Source organism: Salmo salar, chromosome 04 (genome assembly GCF_965601325.2).
Source record: "Salmo salar chromosome 04, fSalSal1, whole genome shotgun sequence".
Lineage (NCBI taxonomy): Eukaryota > Metazoa > Chordata > Actinopteri > Salmoniformes > Salmonidae > Salmo > Salmo salar.
The window spans coordinates 42,754,797-42,774,177 of NC_138294.1; the positions used below are offsets into that span (position 1 = coordinate 42,754,797).

General features: G+C 44.1%; 1 protein-coding gene across 1 annotated transcript in view; it reads right to left on the reverse strand.

Moving 5' to 3' along the window:
* Positions 1-401: 401 nt before the first annotated feature.
* adamts2a (ADAM metallopeptidase with thrombospondin type 1 motif, 2a) overlaps positions 402-19,381 on the reverse strand; it is a 67,482-nt gene continuing 48,502 nt past the window's right edge. Inside the window, exons 4-22 of the mRNA XM_014195930.3 lie at positions 18,014-18,240; positions 15,451-15,534; positions 14,675-14,831; positions 14,476-14,581; positions 14,089-14,235; positions 12,328-12,460; positions 10,772-10,885; positions 10,501-10,646; positions 10,212-10,387; positions 9,084-9,217; positions 8,605-8,728; positions 8,372-8,452; positions 7,812-7,975; positions 6,933-7,092; positions 6,342-6,474; positions 5,956-6,163; positions 5,699-5,828; positions 5,503-5,577; positions 402-3,564 (exon numbers count right to left, since the gene is read on the reverse strand). Of these exons, the coding sequence (XP_014051405.2) occupies positions 2,669-3,564; positions 5,503-5,577; positions 5,699-5,828; positions 5,956-6,163; positions 6,342-6,474; positions 6,933-7,092; positions 7,812-7,975; positions 8,372-8,452; positions 8,605-8,728; positions 9,084-9,217; positions 10,212-10,387; positions 10,501-10,646; positions 10,772-10,885; positions 12,328-12,460; positions 14,089-14,235; positions 14,476-14,581; positions 14,675-14,831; positions 15,451-15,534; positions 18,014-18,240 (3,395 nt within the window). The 3' untranslated portion in view covers positions 402-2,668. The remainder of the gene's footprint in view (positions 3,565-5,502; positions 5,578-5,698; positions 5,829-5,955; positions 6,164-6,341; positions 6,475-6,932; positions 7,093-7,811; positions 7,976-8,371; positions 8,453-8,604; positions 8,729-9,083; positions 9,218-10,211; positions 10,388-10,500; positions 10,647-10,771; positions 10,886-12,327; positions 12,461-14,088; positions 14,236-14,475; positions 14,582-14,674; positions 14,832-15,450; positions 15,535-18,013; positions 18,241-19,381) is intronic.

The window sequence follows — 19,381 nt, forward strand, 5'->3', positions numbered from 1 at the left end:
TTTAACTAGGTAGCTGTATAGAATTAATAAAAACTGATAACATATGAGAGGTAGTGGAAATATGGTCATCATTTGTGCTCAAAGGTAATCCTACAGATTCCCATCTTTCAAACTCATTTTAATTAGACAGATAAGTGTGTTGTAACTGTCATTAACATATATTGCTGAGAACGTGAATGTAGGATGACTCCCTTAGCAAGCCCAGGCCAGCAGCATCAATGACAAACACCCTAACCACTGTCCCAATAAGGGTTATATCTAGGGCATGTGTTTAATGCGCTAGTATAGTAATGAGCTGTCCAGAAGAAACTAACCTCTACTCCCTAGGCACTTGTGTAGATCTGAAACAACTTGATAGGTCTAAGCAGTAGGGTGAATGCACTTTCAAACTAAATCTCAGCTCTGTTAAAAGTATTTTATTGATGATAGTGATTCAGGAATATCAGTAAAACAGATTAATATGCCCCACCAACATTAGACACCTATACACAAAGCCCTTAAATTGCTGAAATAAGTAAATCAAATCAATGATGACACAATCTTCAGATTAATGGATATCTGACACGGACATGGCCACCATGTCCGTGCCCAATATCCATTAATCTTACTATTGAGGGCAGGAAGATTGGAGTACCGTGGACCCAAGAGGTTGTGAGTTCAAATCCCAGGTGAGGACATGTTGAATAAGAGTTAGTGCTTACAATTTACATATTTGACACACATGATTACACTTTGCAAGTGTAATCAATTAATCCCTGTGTGCGGGAGTATACCCAACTTTGCCAACAGACAAAGAGCTATCAGTGGTTCACTGATCAGGGCCTTGATTGGCTCAGCACAAGATGTGTAATGGATTTTTTGTTGTTGACACATTGCAAAAACAATGTTCCCATGAAATGTTACTAGAACATTCATATCTTATGTTCTGAGAACATGGCAACCATCTTCTGTGTACAGTATGTTTGGTGGGGCGGAACATTCTCCTAACCCTTAGGAACCTGGACACATGAATGTTCTTGCAACATTCCCATGAAATGTGTCTAGAACATTAACATATTACGCTCTGAGAACATGCACCAGCCCCCACTGTCACAGGACACCATCACCCACTTACCCCAAGGTGGCTCAGACCCACCCTGTCCCTATGCTCTCCTTACCCTGTCCCTATGTTCTCCTTACCCTATCCCTATGTTCTCCTTACCCTGTCCCTATGCTCTCCTTACCCTGTCCCTATGCTCTCCTTACCCTGTCTCTATGCTCTCCTTACCCTGTCTCTATGCTCTCCTTACCCTGTCTCTATGCTCCTCCTTACCCTGTCCCTATGCTCTCCTTACCCTGTCCCTATGCTCTCCTTACCCTGTCCCTATGCTCTCCTTACCCTGTCCCTATGTTCTCCTTACCCTGTCCCTATGTTCTCCTTACCCTGTCCCCTATGTTCTCCTTACCCTGTCCCTATGCTCTCCTTACCCCTGTCCCTATGCTCTCCTTACCCTGTCTCTATGCTCTCCTTACCCTGTCTCTATGCTCTCCTTACCCTGTCCCTATGCTCTCCTTACCCTGTCCCTATGCTCTCCTTACCCTGTCCCTATGCTCTCCTTACCCTGTCCCTATGCTCTCCTTACCCTGTCCCTATGCTCTCCTTACCCTGTCTCTATGCTCTCCTTACCCTGTCCCTATGCTCTCCTTACCCTGTCTCTATGCTCTCCTTACCCTGTCCCTATGTTCTCCTTACCCTGTCTCTATGCTCTCCTTACCCTGTCTCTATGCTCTCCTTACCCTGTCCCTATGTTCTCCTTACCCTGTCCCTATGTTCTCCTTACCCTGTCCCTATGCTCTCCTTACCCTGTCTCTATGCTCTCCTTACCCTGTCCCTATGCTCTCCTAACCCTGTCCCTATGCTCTCCCTACCCTGTCCCTATGTTCTCCTTACCCTGTCTCTATGCTCAACTTATCCCATTCCTGGCGTAAGTTGTGCCAAGATACAGTACCACTAATGTTATGTTTTCAGAACTATTATGTTTACATTAATTCTGATTATGTCCAGGGATAAACAACAACAAATAAATATATGTAGATATCTTTGTTAGAAAGAATACTACAGTATATTTCCCTTGATACTGAATGTAAAAAATGCCTCAACATACTCCCCTCTCCCCTATATATACTGTATATGTATGTATACATTCTTTACGTACAGGTGGTCCTGGGACTCAAACCCACTACCCTGATGTTGCAAGCACCATGCTCTACTAACTGAGCTACAAAGGTCCAAATTGTAAACTGTTCACAATATTAACAAAAGTACAATGTAATAACATCAAAGCATAAAAGACAATCAAATCTCTTCATTGCCAAGTAGCAAGTACAAATGTGCAATTATCGCTCAAAATAATATATTTACAGAATAGTAATTGTAGTGTTAGTATATTCATTTCTGAATATTTTGTCTGTTTTGTCCATTGCTGTCCCCTTTCCTCATTGGATAAAAAAAGCAAAGCAGCCCAAATTCTAATCTTCAAGCCGCAAGTTTTAATTTCTACATGACTGACAGTCTGAGCTGGAATGAGTGGTTTCACTCTGGTTTCAATAAAGCAAAATTGTTATGCAGGTGTTCAATAGGAATATCTCCATATAGAGCACTAACAAAGATGACTTGAATGACTGACTATCAAGGTCCTGGTTTTCTTTTTGCTCGTCTGAGAAGTAAGTCTTGCCTCCTTTTCTCTGCTAGGAGTTCTTGTATCCTTTTGTTTCGTGTCGTTTCTCGGTATGGAGGCCGTATTCTAGGAACAAAGTGGTTTTGAAAGACCTCATTGTCTACACCAACGATCCTATACGGCACGTCCACCGAGTTGTTTTCTCTCTTGTCCTCTGTCCGGTGGGGGGCTATGGTGGAGGGCATGAGTGTCACAATGACCCTACGCTGTGTTGGAATGGTTTTCCGTCTCTTGTCTCCTTTAGGTCTGGAAGTGGATGGAGCCAGGGTTGTCCAGGACTCCCTCTCAATAACATCAACCCAAGCTGTGGTGGACTTGGGGACATTTGTAGTTCTGAGAGTTGATGGGTCCTGACTGGTGGGGATTGTGGTGGGTTCAGCGGTAGTGACGGTGATGATGGAGGTTCTGGGAACCGTAGTCTCCTCAGTGGTGGTGGTTGGAGATGTAGTACTTCTGGCAGTAACCGGATAGGTGGTTATTCTTCTGGGCTGTCTAGTGGTTAATCCAGGGGTGGTGGTAGGCCTATATGTTTTAGTTGTGTTGTGTTCGTCGGTTTTGGTTGTATACTCCCCATAATCATCATGCTCGACATAAGCAAAGTCAGTGCTATATATCCCAGCGGTGGGTTTGGGTCTGAGGGTTGTTGTGGGGTTTGTTGAATAGGTGCCATTGATGGTGGTGGGTAGTGTGGTGTACCTCCAGGGCCCAGTGGTGATGTTTTGGCCCATAGTGGTGAAGTTCCCCTCAGTGCAGGACTTGCAGCACATCTGTCTGTACCCTGGGTTGGTGCAGTACCTGCTCAGCACCTCCATACGACAGAACGCTGACCTATCCCCCTTACACTGCCCTGAAACACAAAGCAACACTCATCTCAGAAACGAAACACAACCTCTATAGGCCCAGATGTTATGGTAAACATAATAAACCACAGAACTACCCCAAAGAAAGAAAAGGTGAGAAAGTAACAGAAAAGGATACTGTGATTAAGCAAGCATATAGGAAGGGGATGCTTGTTTGTCAGACTGAATGGATGTAAACGGTAAGATACAGTTGTTCTTCACCATATTATTCATCACCCGCGGTGTATAATCTGTGAGACAAAAAGTTGAATCATTTATGAGTTTATTTGTTGGGTTTGGGCTGTACTGCTAAAACAAACTAGAAACCAAAGTCATATAATACACTCTCCCTGTCAAATATATGAAGCTGTCTATGCAGTTCAGTATGGAGCTGTTTGTCTTGATTGAGTACTGTACATTAAATCAGAAGGTACTGTACACAGTTAACAATTTGGTAAACACTTTGGTTAAGAACTGCATAACACCAGTAAGCCAAAACAGATTAACAATAACTGATATAAACACTGGTTGTCAAGGGAAACAATAAATGTGTCCTCCTATGTGTAAAAGGAACATATTTAATGTCTCCTGATAAGCATAAAAACTCTTAATCCAGTATCTCTGATAAAAAATTATTTTGGACCAATATATAGTAAGGAACACATGCTTTCAGGCCTTACAAGTTGGCTGGTGAAAGCACACAATTCATTGTCACCAAGTTCAGAAACTTGGTCCTTAATACAGGCAACACAATTTGATATACTGTAGATACTCTCAAGTCTTGTTGACACAGGGTTTTCCCCACGGCGGACAGAATATAGCTTTCCACAATAATGATACAAGGATAATAAATGACGATCTGTGTTGTCCATGAAGGTGCTGTGAATAGAATCCATTTGGTTGTAAACATCAAGTTCAAGTAATTTTTTCATCCTCAGGAAGCTTCTGCTGTATCACACAAGAAAAAGCCATGTTTTCATTTCTCTCAACAGCCTAATAAGGCAAAGGTATTCTCGAGATGTTTATGACAAAATCATTGCATGAGGTATCTGTTTTGACTAATGCCTTACAATTATACACTAACAAACAAGCATTTAGCGATATAAGGGCACATTTTAGTGTCCTTGGTCTGACGCACAAAATGTGTTTTGAGTAAAATTCACAGTACTTTCTGAAAGTGAGAATGAACCATACTCACCTCCCCATAAACATTCTGGCCTCCTTACTAAATTCCCATACTCTTTAATGCTAATTAAACATTTCACATAAATATTTAGGTAGAATTGATACAAAAATACATATACGGTATGGTAACAGTCAGTAATGGAGAGGCATAGTAATCCACACTTTATTTCTGTGGAACTATTTCTGTTGATAATTGTGTATGCATAATGTATAACTATAATGAGCTGCTGCACCTTTTGTGTTAACAATCATGGAATAAATGTCTCTTCTTGTTATCAAATCCACTGCAAAACTCCATATTCACTTCCATGGAGTGTCCCAGGTTGAAACCCAACAACACGCAAACCAGTGAGCAACTCCATATACAGAGGCTAGGCCACAACCATAGTCCTGCATCCAGGCGTTAATAGAGCCTTATCAGGATGGGAACTTCCATTTCTCTCGTCAGTGAGTGTTCCAAGGCCAGCTCTGCAGCCTACAGTACAGTAAGACCCCTGAAGGATAGAGTGTATATGTGTGAGAGAAAGAGCCAAAGAGACCATAGTACCGGAAGCCTCCACCTCTCAGCCAGACAGAGAAGCCAAAGTCAGGCAGGAGCTTTTCGGAGCCAACCTCCAGAGTAGAGGAGAAGAGGAGAAGAACAGAGAGCCACTATCAATGCAGTCTGCCCCGCAGAGAGAGGCAGAGAGAGAAGGGTAGAGCCCAGGTGAGCAGAGGCATGCAGCGGACTCCTCGCTCCGCGCTATAGAGGGGACGTTTACTTGAGGAGATCTTGGGTCCAGGAAATTCTGGGTTGGACCGTGACAGCCACTGGATCAAAACGTTTTTTCCGTCACCTGAGAACAAAACAAACAGAAAAGGATTGTGTACGGTGTGAAAAATAAAACAATATTGTATCAGTAATACATTTTTATGTACTTGTGTTCAATAACTTAAGCCTTGAGATTGGACAGTCACCTGTGCAGGGGACTAGCTGGCAGGTCCTGAGTGTGATGGGTTTGGTCTCCATGCAGAGTCCAACTGAGTTATCAGGAGTGCTACACAGAACCTGGCGCTCCTGGGTCCCATTGCCACACGTCACCGAACACTAAAACACACGCACACACTCCTCTGAGTTAAAGATTTCATGGAAACAAGTGTTTTCCTGTCTATCTTATATTTGCTGTTGGTAATGGTGGAGAATTATTCACATTTGTCTTTCAACGCCTACGTACCTGGGACCAGGGTCCTACTCTCCACTGGGCAGGGCAGAGCTGGCGATTGCAGGGTCGTCGTCCCTCTGGCCTGTCATCATTACAGTACTTGCTGTGGATGGAACGTTGGCCACCGCCAGAGAGGGGCTGCTGACAGCGTACAGAGCGGCTCTGGTAGCCAGTCTTGCCACAGGATGAACTGCACTCCTCCCAGTCCCCAGTGATCCAACTGGAGAATAGAGTTGACACACACACATACACATCACCATACAGGTAGAGTGAGAACAGAAATAACTTACTGAGACAACAGGAATATTAAAAGCTTATGTACAGACATAGTAATACAATAGTTGCATAGAACATTCACAGCACACGTATCAAACAAACACATCAATGCATTCACATACACTGGCTGGGAGCACTCTTTCTGGTTACAATCCCTGCTGATAGCTCTGAGATTGTCGATGTTCACACAGTAGGTGCGGTGGACCATCTTCCCATCGGACTTTCTCCTGCAGCCAAACCGTGTGTACTGCTTACCTATCGAGGGTACACAGTGTACACAATACCACTCACATCAACAATGTTGGTCAACATCCAAGGTTATTTGGCAGGTAGCCCTTTCCTGCAGTCAATGACCAAAAGCGCCCTCTTTGGTTTCATGGGTGGAATGTTATTAATATTTTTTATAATTTCATAATTAATAATGACTAGAAATATACGAAAATACAGCGTTTCTATGTCAATTATTTTGTGTATATTTCAGTCTTCTGTGATGTACAGTATATAAAGTGTAATATTGGGATGCAAACTCAAAATGTACATAGTACGTGTCTCCTTTTGTTAAGCCCATAACCATGTGTGTGAGGTCTACACTTTTGTTTCAAAGTAGATTTGTTTAAGACTACCCAGAATGTGTGACCTTGATTCAGCCAACTGCAGTAAAAAGTTTGAATAGCATGTTTATTGACACTTTTAAAGACACGCTTGTTACCTACCTCCTCCACAGGGTTTAGAGCACTGAGACCATTTCTTCAGAGCCCATTCAAAGTAGGCTGTGTCCTCCTGCACCAGATTGTTCTCTATGGATGACTGCAGCTTCTCGTGCAGAATGTATTTGTAGGAGAGGGTCACTTTGGCGTCACCGTGGGAACGGATCTGTGGGAGGAAAAGATACAGTAAATTATGGAGCAGCTTGAGACGTGGCAAACATGACAGCGACAATGATATGGTACATTTTCTTTAACTACTGTGCATTTGTTTTAAAGGCCCACACTGTTAGGTTGGAATAATATTGTGAAAATGATCCATTTCAGCCTGTTTTGGTGGGATGTAGTTTTGGCCTTCCAGAGACATCACCATGCAGTAAATTAGTTAATAAACCAGTAAGAAACATCTTTGCCAAAACCAGCAAATTTTTCATTTTCCCCACCGCACTCAGACCACTCCAAGACAGTCCTAGCAAAATTCTTGCCTGAGAGATTGCTCTTTGCTAAGCTACTTTGATTTCTTTTTGACAATTTTAATTGAAAACAATCACAGTAAGGTAATTAATTGTTACCCAAAATGATTTGATATTGAGATAAAAACAGCTGCATTGGACCTTTGACTAACTCCACATGAGGCAAACCGATGCACTGAGGTTTTTGCCAACGATATGGCTGGATAGTGGATACTCACTGCACAGAGAACATTTCAGGTTAAATTATTTCCTGAAGCCACTGCTACTATATCCGTTGGTGAGGTGGTTTTAACTAAAAGTGGGTACGGACTAAACAATGATATTAAAAACATTGCTCTGTGACATGTAGGCTACACATTAATACAGGTCATCGCAGTAATTTTGACTTGTCGGGGACCTGAGTATATTGACTCACCATGACCAGAACAGCGTATCCCAGAGGTCCTGTGGTCTGGACGGTCTCCGTGTCGTCATCGTTGTAGTACTCCCACTCCACCCCCTTCTCTATCACCATACGGGACTCTGGGAACTCATCCTCGTTATTCAGAAACAGATGACCTGTGGCCTGGTTCTTCACCGCTGACACAAGGAGAACAATGAGAAAAGGAAATAGTAATGGTTGGTTTCTTTTCCATCTCAGAATTACACTTTTGGTTAAACTTGAATTTTCTAAAGTTGGTTATTCATATGAGGAACGAACCAGAGACATTTGGCAGGATTATGAGGATGAGCATTAGATCAGTATAAATCAGTATCCGCAGGTGATCTCTTCCCAGCAGTCCAGATCCATTACTGGCAGCCAACTAGAGTTGTCTGTACTCTCAAACCCAACGCAGCCAAGACCTGACTGAAGCAGCAATTAATAACAACCTTCCATACCCAAGCTAGTCACAGATTACTGATTTATAGAGACCAATGTCCAGGATATTAACGACCCACTCTGTTATTCACAGAACCGTCCATAAATAAACCTACCTAGGATGTGAGGGGTCCCCTTGAACTCCTGGATCAACAGATGCCTGGCCCCGCGGGGGATTTCAAGTATCTTGAGGAAACCTGAAACAAACCGCAAACAAAATAGATGTGTGATGACGAAGAGTCTCATCTTGGTATAAAATCAGCTTAAGATACCGAGAAGAGCATCCCTAGACTCCCATTAAAATGTTTTATTGTGAAGTGAGGGTAGAGGAAGTTGAGGAGGGGCTCACCTTGTTTTTTAACGCTTCTAGTGAAGTTTCCCTTGATGATCTTACAGCTGGAGTTGTCTCCACCGCATATCCCACATTTGTCCTCCTGCGTGTCTGAGGCTATCTGGTTATCACAGCCAATGTGCTGTAGAGAGATAAGCTGAGTCAGTGTTTGGGAATATGGGATCAGGCTGAGGAGTGGACCTGGATGGGTCAATCAGGACAAAGACATTCTTTCTGACAAACCTCCCTCCTCCCATTGCACAGTCAGCATTTGCCGTCCACCTCATTTCTCATACTACTGTAATAAGGTGGACAGACAGTATAATACATTATATTTCAATATGTATTGCACGGAAAGGGAAAATATAAGAGAGAGAGACCCAGTAGCAGGAGGAGATTTATGGGATTGTATAAGGCGTTGTAATGTTTATGGCCGTATTTAATCATGTCCCTTCATGCATGACTTTTGTAGGCCATAAGACCTGGGCAATGCCTACCTCACAGTCCCCCCGCACACATATACTGTAAGGGTCTTTGTAGGAGCAGCGTGTGCCATCGTGCACCATCCTGTTCATGGCCACCACGTCTCCTGTCTCCTTAGACTTGCAGTAGAGTTGGCATCTCTCATCAGCTACAGTACAGATGAGAGGGGAGGAGAACATGATATAGGGTTTCATAAAGAAATTATAGTCATACAGTACATGTCTTCAGCTTTCTTTGACTGTGCCCATATTCCTGTCCATATTCCACTGGCACAAATGAAACAATCTGAACAAACAATATTTTGAATTCTATATCATACTATGTCAGCATTATTTTGTTTTAGTCATGAGGATACACAATTATGGCAATAACAACAGGATAATGCAAAAGGACACTGTAAGGGTGTGTAATGAGACCCCATTTATAAAGCTAATCAAATAACACAATAACAATCTTTCCACCCCGGAGGAAAGCAGGAGGGAGGATCCTGAGTAATGACATTTCCATGTGTCCTTATTTAAACACTGGCCTGACCGACATTCCCCTGACATGTGGAGAGGCATGGCCTGTCTGTCTGAGGGCTTCTCAGATTCCCCGGTAAACCAATCATTCCCATTGACCCCACTCATCACCCCACAATCATTATAGCTGCCAAGAGACTTGAGCTGCTGGGTCATTAACTGAGCTGATACAGCCTCATGAAGTAGTGTGAATATCAGTACAGCCAGATGCTTCTCCTCCTACTCTTCCTCCTCCCTTTCCTCCTCCCCCTGCTCTCCACTTAGAGCTCAGCTGTCTGTTTTAGCTATGGGCCACCTTATGTAACTTCAGATTTTTATGATGGTGTGCCATGGAAATTGGTCCTGGCCTCACAACGGAAGAATGAGAGCAGTGGTGTAGAATTTTTCCTTTCTCTGTCTCAACAAAGCCTCCAGGTCAACTTCTGATAAAAAAAAGCCATCTGGCCTCTGGACAGTCCATGGATGGAGAAGGCATGCACAACACAGGAGGTTGGTGGCACCTTAATTGGGGAGGACAGGCTCGTGGTAATGGCTGATGCCATTCTCTTATTCCGCTCCAAAACACATAGCTCCGTTTTCAAAGCCAGGCCTTTTGACTCCCAGGCAGCACTGTGAACTTACGATCAGGATGCTCATAGGGCAGCCAGTGGTGCTTGGTGTTGTCATACTCAAAGTAGGGGTCCCACATCTTGCACTGCTCCTCCCTGAAGTCAGCGAAAGGCTCGGAGCACTCCTCTAGGTTGCACAGCTGGAATTCATAGCTGTTGCCATAGCAGGTGCGTCCTCCATTGGCAGGGCTGAGTTATGGCAAGGGAGAAAGACAGCGGGAGTTCCTTACATTTTAGACATCTTCCTATTATGAAGAGAGAGTAAAGGCACATCTATCTGTGTGTCGTCTTGTTGTACTCACATTGGGTTGTCACACTGACGGGTCCGGAAGCGCACACCACCCCCACAGGTACGGGAGCAGGAGCCAAAGTTACTCCACGTGCCCCAACCACCATCCTGCCTTAGAATGTCTGGGGTCAACTTGATGCAGTAACCTTTGAAGCAGTGCTGAAAGAGAGGTAGAGGGTTGGGACGAGAGAGAGAACCAGGGTGATAGGAAGAGAGTTGTCACTGCTTATGTTTACACAAACATTGTAGCAAAGCATTAACGTGTAAAGAGGAATCGTTCTCACCTTCCCCGGTGAACACTTAGTGCCGTCGATGGGCGGACCCTTCTTGGTTTTGCAGAAGAATGGGTTGTCTGGGTGACTGCACCAGAGCTGTTTGCAGGGGTCATAGGTGCTGTACTAAAAGAAACAGATTCATGCTCTCTCTCACACATGCAGCTGAAGAAAGCTTCCCCACAGCCTTGACATGTCAACCAAGAAAACATCAACAGTAGTGTGTGTACACAGCCATCCAACATTGTTGGTATACCAGTCCAATATATCTCTAATATTGTGAATAGTTGTAACTTTACGTAAGATATGGTTTACACAGGTCAATAAATAATACAGTCATTAAGGACGTCTATGTTAATACTTACATTTTGTGAAGTACATATATTACCAAGACATTGAACTTGGTCAAATCTGATTCAAAAATAATGTTTGAATTACATACAGTACATAGAACCACACATACTATGAATCTATTGCGGTCCCTCACAGCACAGTACAGTCAGATACATTTGCAGGAGGATGTTTCACATATTACGCCTTAACTCCAGTCGTTTACACTTTAGGTTGAAATCACCCCATCTTTGCTTACTCCATCACCATCAAATAAATGAACAAGCTGCATGCGAACATACCGTACATGTAACCTGGCCTGAAGGACATCGAACAAATCATGGAGTCAGGTGTGTGTGTGTGCGCGTTTGTGTACACACGAGGACAGGTCTGTAAAACCAGTCCACCTACCTCATAAAATACTAACCCTGATCGACACAACTGTACATCAATGTCACGAAGGATAGACGGTGACATGGTTGACCACCCTAACAGACACCTTAACAGCTACATGGTTTGTGGACAACATTAAACAAAGAAGTTATGGACACACTTCTCGGACCTAAGCTTATCCCTTACCTGCTTTGCTGAACAGGCCACCCTTCGCAGCTAAGGAAATAGTTTGACAAGAAAGTGAAGCAAAGTGCCCAATAGGCACTCCCTCCAATTTACTCCAGAATGTGATCCAAAAACCTGCTGTCCCAGCTGTCTTTATTCTCTCCTTTCCACATCAAACAAAAACCATCTCTCCAAATAGTTCAGCCTTCTTGAAACGAAACAATGAAAAACATTTCAATATAACTGTCTCTGAAATGTTGATTTCCTCTTTAGAGGGACAATTGAATGTACCCGTTATTGTTATGTAGCTCTTTTCATCCAAAGACTAATGAGGTCATACTGCAGCGACAGATCAAGTCAGCCTGCTTTGAACTCATGAGTTCATAAAAATCTGATTTGTTCCCCTGGATGCTTTAAAAGCTAAGATGGCTCCAGTTTTATGGTCACACCCTGACCTAGACCTAGACAAGGAGGTCAAGGAGGAAGTCAAGGACGATGGTCATTAGAGAGACCCTGGAGTGAAGCTCAAGCTCTGTTGGATTTTACCAGCCCCAGATGGCAGCCTTTCTAAGGGAGGGATATTCAATTCAATTGGTAACACCACTAGATGCTGCTGGTGTGGCGATTAGTCAGCTTGTTGGGCATACGAGTGCGTACGGGTGAGGAGTTGAAGGACTCACCGCCGTGCACATGGTGTAGCCGGCGCCAAAGTCAAATCGACACTGCTCGTCCATGGAGTAGTGGATCCCTGGTAACTGTGGCAACGCCGGCCAGTCATGGTCAAAGGGGTCGTCACGGAGACAGTCATAGGAGCTGTGGGAGAAAAACGTTCATTGGAATTGAAGACTTTGGTTTCAATCTAACAGTTGAATAAACATTTCAAAATCTAACCCTTCACTGTAATCACATAAGGAATGAGCCACATGACTGCAAGACAGAAGAGAACAAGACAGAGAAGCCTCCATAACTAACCTGATCTAATCTGTATAAGACCATTAGACAACATACAGTGCATTCGGAAAGTATTCAGACCCTTTGACTTTTTCCACATTTTGTTACGATACAGCCTTATTCTAAAATGGATTCAATCTACACACAATACCCCATAATGACAAAGCAAAAACAGGTTTTTCGAAATTTTAACAAATGTATAAAAAAAATTATAATAATTAAATGTAACATTTACATAAGTATTCAGACCCTTTACTCAGTACTTTGTTGAAGCACCTTCGGCAGTGATTACAGCCTTGAGTCTTCTTGGGTTTGACGCTACAAGCTTGGCACACCTGTATTTTGGGAGTTTCTCCCATTCTTCTCTACAGATCCTCTCAAGCTCTGTCAGGGTGGATGGGGAGCGTCGCTGCACAGCTATTTTCAGGTTTCTCCAGAGATGTTCGATCGGGTTCAAGTCCGGGCTCTGGTTGGGCCACTCAAGGACATTCAGAAACTTGTTCCAAAGCCACTCCTTTGTTGTCTTGGCTGTTAGCTTAGGGTTGTTATCCTGTTGGAAGGTGAACCTTCATCCCAGTCTGAGGTCCTGAGCGCACTGGAGCAGGTTTTCATCAAATATCTCTCTGTACTTTGCTCTGTTTATCTTTCCCTCGATCCTGACTAGTCTCCCAGTCCCCGCTGTTCAAAAACATCCCCACAGCATGATGCTGCCACCACCATGCTTCAACGTAGGGATGGTGCCAGGTCTCCTCCAGACGTGATGCTTGGCATTCAGGCCAGAGAGTTCAATCTTGGTTTTATCAGACGAGAACAAGACTGAGAGTCTTTAGGTGCCTTCTGGCAAACTCCAAGCGGGCTGTCATGAGCCTTTTACTGAGTAGTGGCTTCCATCTGGCCACTTTACCATAAAGGCCTGATTGGTGGAGTGCTGCAGAGATGGATGTCCTTCTGGAAGGTTCTCCCATCTCCACAGAGGAACACAAGCTCTGTCAGAGTGACCATTGGGTTCTTGGTTACCTCTCTGACCAAGGCCCTTCTCCCCCGATTGCTCAGTTTGGCTGGGCGGCCAACTCCAGGAAGAGTCTTGGTGGTTCCAAACTTCTTCCATTTAAGAATGTTCTTGGGAACCTTCAATGCTGCAGACATTTTTTGGTACCCTTCCCTAGATCTGTGCCTTGACACAATCCTGTCTCTGAGCTCTACGGACAATTCCTTCAACCTCATGGCTTGTTTTTTTTCTCTGACATGCACTATCAACTGTGGGACCTTATAGACAGGTGTGTGCCTTTCCAAATCATGTCCAATCACTGAATTTACCACAGGTAGACTCCAATGAAGTTGTAGAAACATCTCAGGGATGATCAAAAAGTTGTGCGGTCTGAATACTTTCCGAATGCACTGTAAAGCCATGTTCTATGGGGGATTGAGATGTGTTGGTCCTGACTGTGGGAACAGGGAGAGGTCAGAGGTCAGCGTTGACCTGGACTCACTTCAGGTACTTGCTGAGCTCCGCCTGGCTACATCGGGACCAGTGGAAGCGATGGAAGGCAGCCTGCACCAGAGGGGCCATGATGCTGCCCATGGGCACCTCGTCACCACACTCATTACCAGGGGGGCCATCATGCTCCATACCCAGCCTGCCAGGGGAAGACAGGATGGCGTCAAATAAACAGCAAGCACTAATACATATCTGTGAGTATGCACTCATGTATCCTGTGTATTATTTTAGATTTTTTATAGAGTTTCTTGTTATCCTACGACATGTAAATGCATAGTAGTAACTGTTGTCATGCATACAATATTACTGTTGTAATATATACAATAATACAATATTTGTGCATACTGTGTGTTGAACGGTGTGTATAAGTGTGTCTCACACGTGTCCAGTCTCATGTGCCACGACGAAGGCAGAGGAGAAGCCATCCTCGTGGTTGAGAGTGCAGCTCCGCACTGGGTGGCACATGCCCGTTACAGGAGCGTAACCTAAGCAATGAGAAAGAGAACAAAAGTGAGAGAAAAAGAAGGAATATGTATACTGTGTGAACACACATGATGTGTATATCGTATCTCCAGTACCTTGCATGCCGGAGGGACCAAACTCCTGTCGGGTGAGGAAGATGGCATGGTCATGGTACTCCGGATCACTCCTGTCTTCCTTCTGCTGCAGGAAGGCCCAGCGACATATGTTCTCTAGACTCTGAGACGGGTTGCCCAGCTCTATCAGACTCATAGACTGGAGACAATACAGGAAAGGACAAACTGTGACCCCATTACCTGAGCCCATTCTTATGACATAGTTATGCTAAAAAAACTCGATCAGTTATTGATGAGGGTGACTCATCAAGAGGATGTCGACAACTTATTTTTGTATATTTCCCTGTATGTCTGCAATGCATTGAAAAGGCTTTTTTCCAAAGTATTTCTGGCATATCCTTCTAGCCAGTAGGTGGTACTCTTGAAGTGACAAATGCACACCGGTGCCATGACAGCAAATGAGGAATTCTCTCATATAAACTGACAATCACATCCAATCCATAATACAATTGATGTAACTCTGCATACAACAAAATGCTTTTGCAGACTGGAGATAATAGGATTTTACTATTACATTTACTTAATCAAAGTAAATACAGTAAAGGACTATTCTTTTTTGATCACGTTTTTTTTTATCTGGCATTTTAAAGATTATACAGACTAACAGGTAGAGGGCAAAACAAACAGATCCCTTACCGCATCAACCCTGCATGCTCCAACAGAGCCCCACTGCAGTACCAGAGTACAGATCAGTCTATCTCCTACAGGTTACATCTGGTGACCATGTGAGTGAATGACTGAGGCCTATTGTGTCTTACCTTGGCAGGACACAGCATGATGATACGGACCAGAACCACGTTGATGTGAGCACCCAGGGTACGATCCTGGTAAATCTCATTCACCTGCGGAGACAGACAGACAGACAAACTGACAGAAGCACGTGGCCTGCGACTACAGTACAGGATCATAATGCATATCACTTGGCTGACTTATCTGAGAGAGGTTGGATATTGTGCAGGAGGAAGAGAGCAGTTAACAGGACCTGGTGTTTTTCCATCTGACATTGATATGTTGGAATTTTATCAATGCATCATGTGCACCTCTTCCCCAGAAATGCACCTCTTGCTAGGAATGCTCTTCTCTCTCTAAGAGGTCTAATTAAAAAAGTATCCACACATATTTTATGTCTTCTGTCACTATTCCAGTCCCAACTGTCAAAGATTAGTAGGAGAGGCAGGGGTGTCCTCAGCCTGAGTGTGCATCTCCCAGAGAGGGATGGTCTCCTCTGGCCCTGTCTGTCACTCCTTATTCATTTACACACCTCACCTTTCCTGGCATAGGGGAGGAGGCCCACGACAGTGCAGTGAGTGAGAGTGTGATCTCTCTCTCTCTCTCTCTCTCTCTGTGTGTGTTTGTGTGTGTGAGAGACTGTGAGTGTGAGCGTAGAGGAATAGAAGGAGGACAGTCCCCTGTCAGATAGACTGAGTTAATGAGGCCAGGGGAGGAGAATAGAGACAAGAGAGCAGAACAGACACGCACACTGACAGACTGACTGACATGAGATAATGTAAACGGTAACTCTGATTGAAAATCTTTAGCTTGTATTATCATATCAGATTTCATCTAATACACATGGTAGCCATTTCACTACAATGGACCATTACAGGGTTTCTTGAAAAAGGCTAAAAGGAAAAAGTTATTGAATGTGCGTTGGAGTCTAGATACTTGATACACCGAATCCTTTATGTATTATGCAATTGAATGCAGTTTAATTGGCACCAATGCACAAGAATCCAAACGAGCGTATTAGAGCTAAACAGACCCGTTAAGGACTAGTCCCCAGTACCTAGTCCCCAGTCAGGAGAACACTGCCTGTCTCCCTCATGCTCTCTATCTCTCTCTCTCCTCTTCTTCTGCATAAGAGTTGCTAAGCAACCTTCAGAAGATGTCCTTGGTAGAAACCCCCTGGGGCCTGTGTCTGTCTGGGCCCCTCCCTCTTGATAGGCTGGGCCAGCTGCACCTGAGCCCCTGAGCCCTGAGAACGCCTGGCCATGTCTGTCTGTCTGTCTGTCTGCCTGCCTTTCTTCCTTCCTGCCTGTCCGACTTTCTGCCCGCCTGTCTCATCATCTTTCTGTAGACCTATCTGTCTTTCTGTCTGTCTATGTTTGTCTGTATGTCTGTCTTTCTGCCTGTCTGCCTGTCTGGCCACCTGTCATCATCTTTCTGTTAACCTGTCTGTCTGTCTCTCTGCCCGCCTGGCCTCTGTCTATCTGCTTGCCTGCCTGACTACCTGCCAGTCTCATCTTTCTGTCTGTCTGTCTGTCTGTCTGTCTGTCTGTCTGTCTGTCTGTCTGTCTGTCTGTCTGTCTGTCTGTCTGTCTGTCTGTCTGTCTGTCTGTCTGTCTGTCTGTCTGTCTGTCTGTCTGTCTGTCTGTCTGTCTGTCTGTCTGTCTGTCTGTCTGTCTGTCTGTCTGTCTGTCTGTCTGTCTGTGTGAATTGATTTACTTGGATTCATCCTCTTGCTCTGCTTCAGTGGATCAAATGTAAAATGGCTAAATGACTCCCCTCACTGAGGAATAACAGAACTGTGCCACAGTGTGTTTCTGGGTAGTGCATTTGATCTTGTTTTTCTTATATTTCTTGAAAATGAGCCGTCATGAAGCTTTCAAATTCATGCAAAGTGAACAGTGCTCCACTGGATCATACTAACAAGTGAAATAGCGAAGGGAGGCCTGCTGGTGTAGATACAGATGTGAAGCAAATTCCTCCCTTGGCCAAAGAAAAGAAGCATCTGATCAATATTCACCAGACTCCCATCGCACCCTTCTCTCGCTGTTCCTCACACACACACACACACTCTTTTGCCCTCATCCTTATACGTATCTACCGTCCCCTGTTTAATTCCTCCCCTCTCTTTATATCTCTTCCTGGTCCTACCCCATGCCCCTGCCCCCCCCACCCCATCCCTAACCCTGTGTTAATAACCCTGGCAGCAGGGCCCTCATTAGCACTGGCCCCTGTCCTGACCCACCGGAGGGCATGGGCTGGATCCTATTTCACTGGCCAGGTAGCTGGCTAATTGAAGCCAGAGTGCCAGAAAATCATTAGAATCAAATTAATAATTCTGCAAGGTCTCAAACAGGAGCCACTGTGCATTCACCTGAGGGGAGATGGGTGGTGGAAGAGACAGAAATTAAAAAGGGGAAAACACATTGAAAGCACATAGAACAGGTTACAGAGTTTAGGTTAGAGAATGATTTTGTGGTAGAAAAATCACCTCAGAGGTGGAAATGGTTGCATGTGTGAAAAAGGTTTAGTGTAGTGTCGTGTTGCGTAGCGTTGCATAGCATTGCATAGCGTTGCGTAGTATATGGTACTAACTATGTTCATGAGGGTGAGGAGGTACTTCTGGATGTGCTCTCTGCCATGGAATTGGACCACAGAGGAGTCCACCCCGAGTAGGACCTCAATGTTGAACAGCTCGTGTTCCTCGTTGGCCTGGCGTCGGGCCCGAGCCTGCCTGGTCCTGTTCCAGATCAGGTTGTGATGCTGCTGCTGCACTCCTCTGGACAGAGCCTGCAGGTCCATCAGATCACCTATAACTGACCCTGAACAACACAGACAGACAGATACAGTATGTGTGGAAGAAGGCCTTAGAGAGGAGTCACAGTAGTTAATGGCATTGTACAGAAATAAGCTGGATGATATTAGCCAAAAAAACATGAACCTGTTATGGCTAGGGGGCAGTATTTTCACGGCTGGATAAAAAACGTACCCGATTTAATCTGGTTACTACTCCTGCCCAGTAACTAGAATATGCATATAATTATTGGCTTTGGATAGAAAACACTCCAAAGTTTCTAAAACTGTTTGAATGGTGTCTGTGAGTATAACAGAACTCAAATGGCAGGTCAAAACCTGAGAGATTCCTTTACAGGAAGTGGCCTGTCTGACCATTTATTGTCTTTCTTTGACATCTCATTCCATTACAAAGGATCTCTGCGGTAACGTGACACTTCCCACGGCTCCAATAGGCTCTCAGAGCCCGGGAAAAACCTGAATGTCGTCATTCCAGCCCCAGGCTGAAACACATTATCGCCTTTCTCAAGTGGCCGATCAAGGGACTGTGGGCTTAGGCGCGTGCACTGGCCGCCCCCGTCTTTGTGATTTTTCCTCTGTTTACCGAAAAGGAGATTCCCGGTCGGAATATTATCGCTTTTTTACGAGATAAATTGCATAAAAATTGATTTTAAACAGCGGTTGACATGCTTCGAAGTACGGTAATGGAATATTTAGAATTTTTTTGTCACGAATTGCGCCATGCGCACGACCCTGATTTACCATTTCGGATAGTATCTGGAACACACAAACAAAACGGCGCTATTTGGATATAACGATGGATTATTTTGGACCAAACCAACATTTGTTATTGAAGTAGCAGTCCTGGGAGTGCATTCTGACGAAGACAACAAAAGGTAATCAAACTTTTGTAATAGTAAATCTGATTTTGGTGAAGGCTAAACTTGCCGGTTGTCTAAATAGCTAGCCCGTGATGGCTGGGCTATATACTTAGAATATTGCAAAATGTGCTTTCACCAAAAAGCTATTTTAAAATCGGACATATCGAGTGCATAGAGGAGTTCAGTATCTATAATTCTTAAAATAATTGTTATGCTTTTTGTGAACGTTTATCGTGAGTAATTTAGTAAATTGTTAGTAAATTCCCCGGAAGTTTGCGGGGGGTATGAT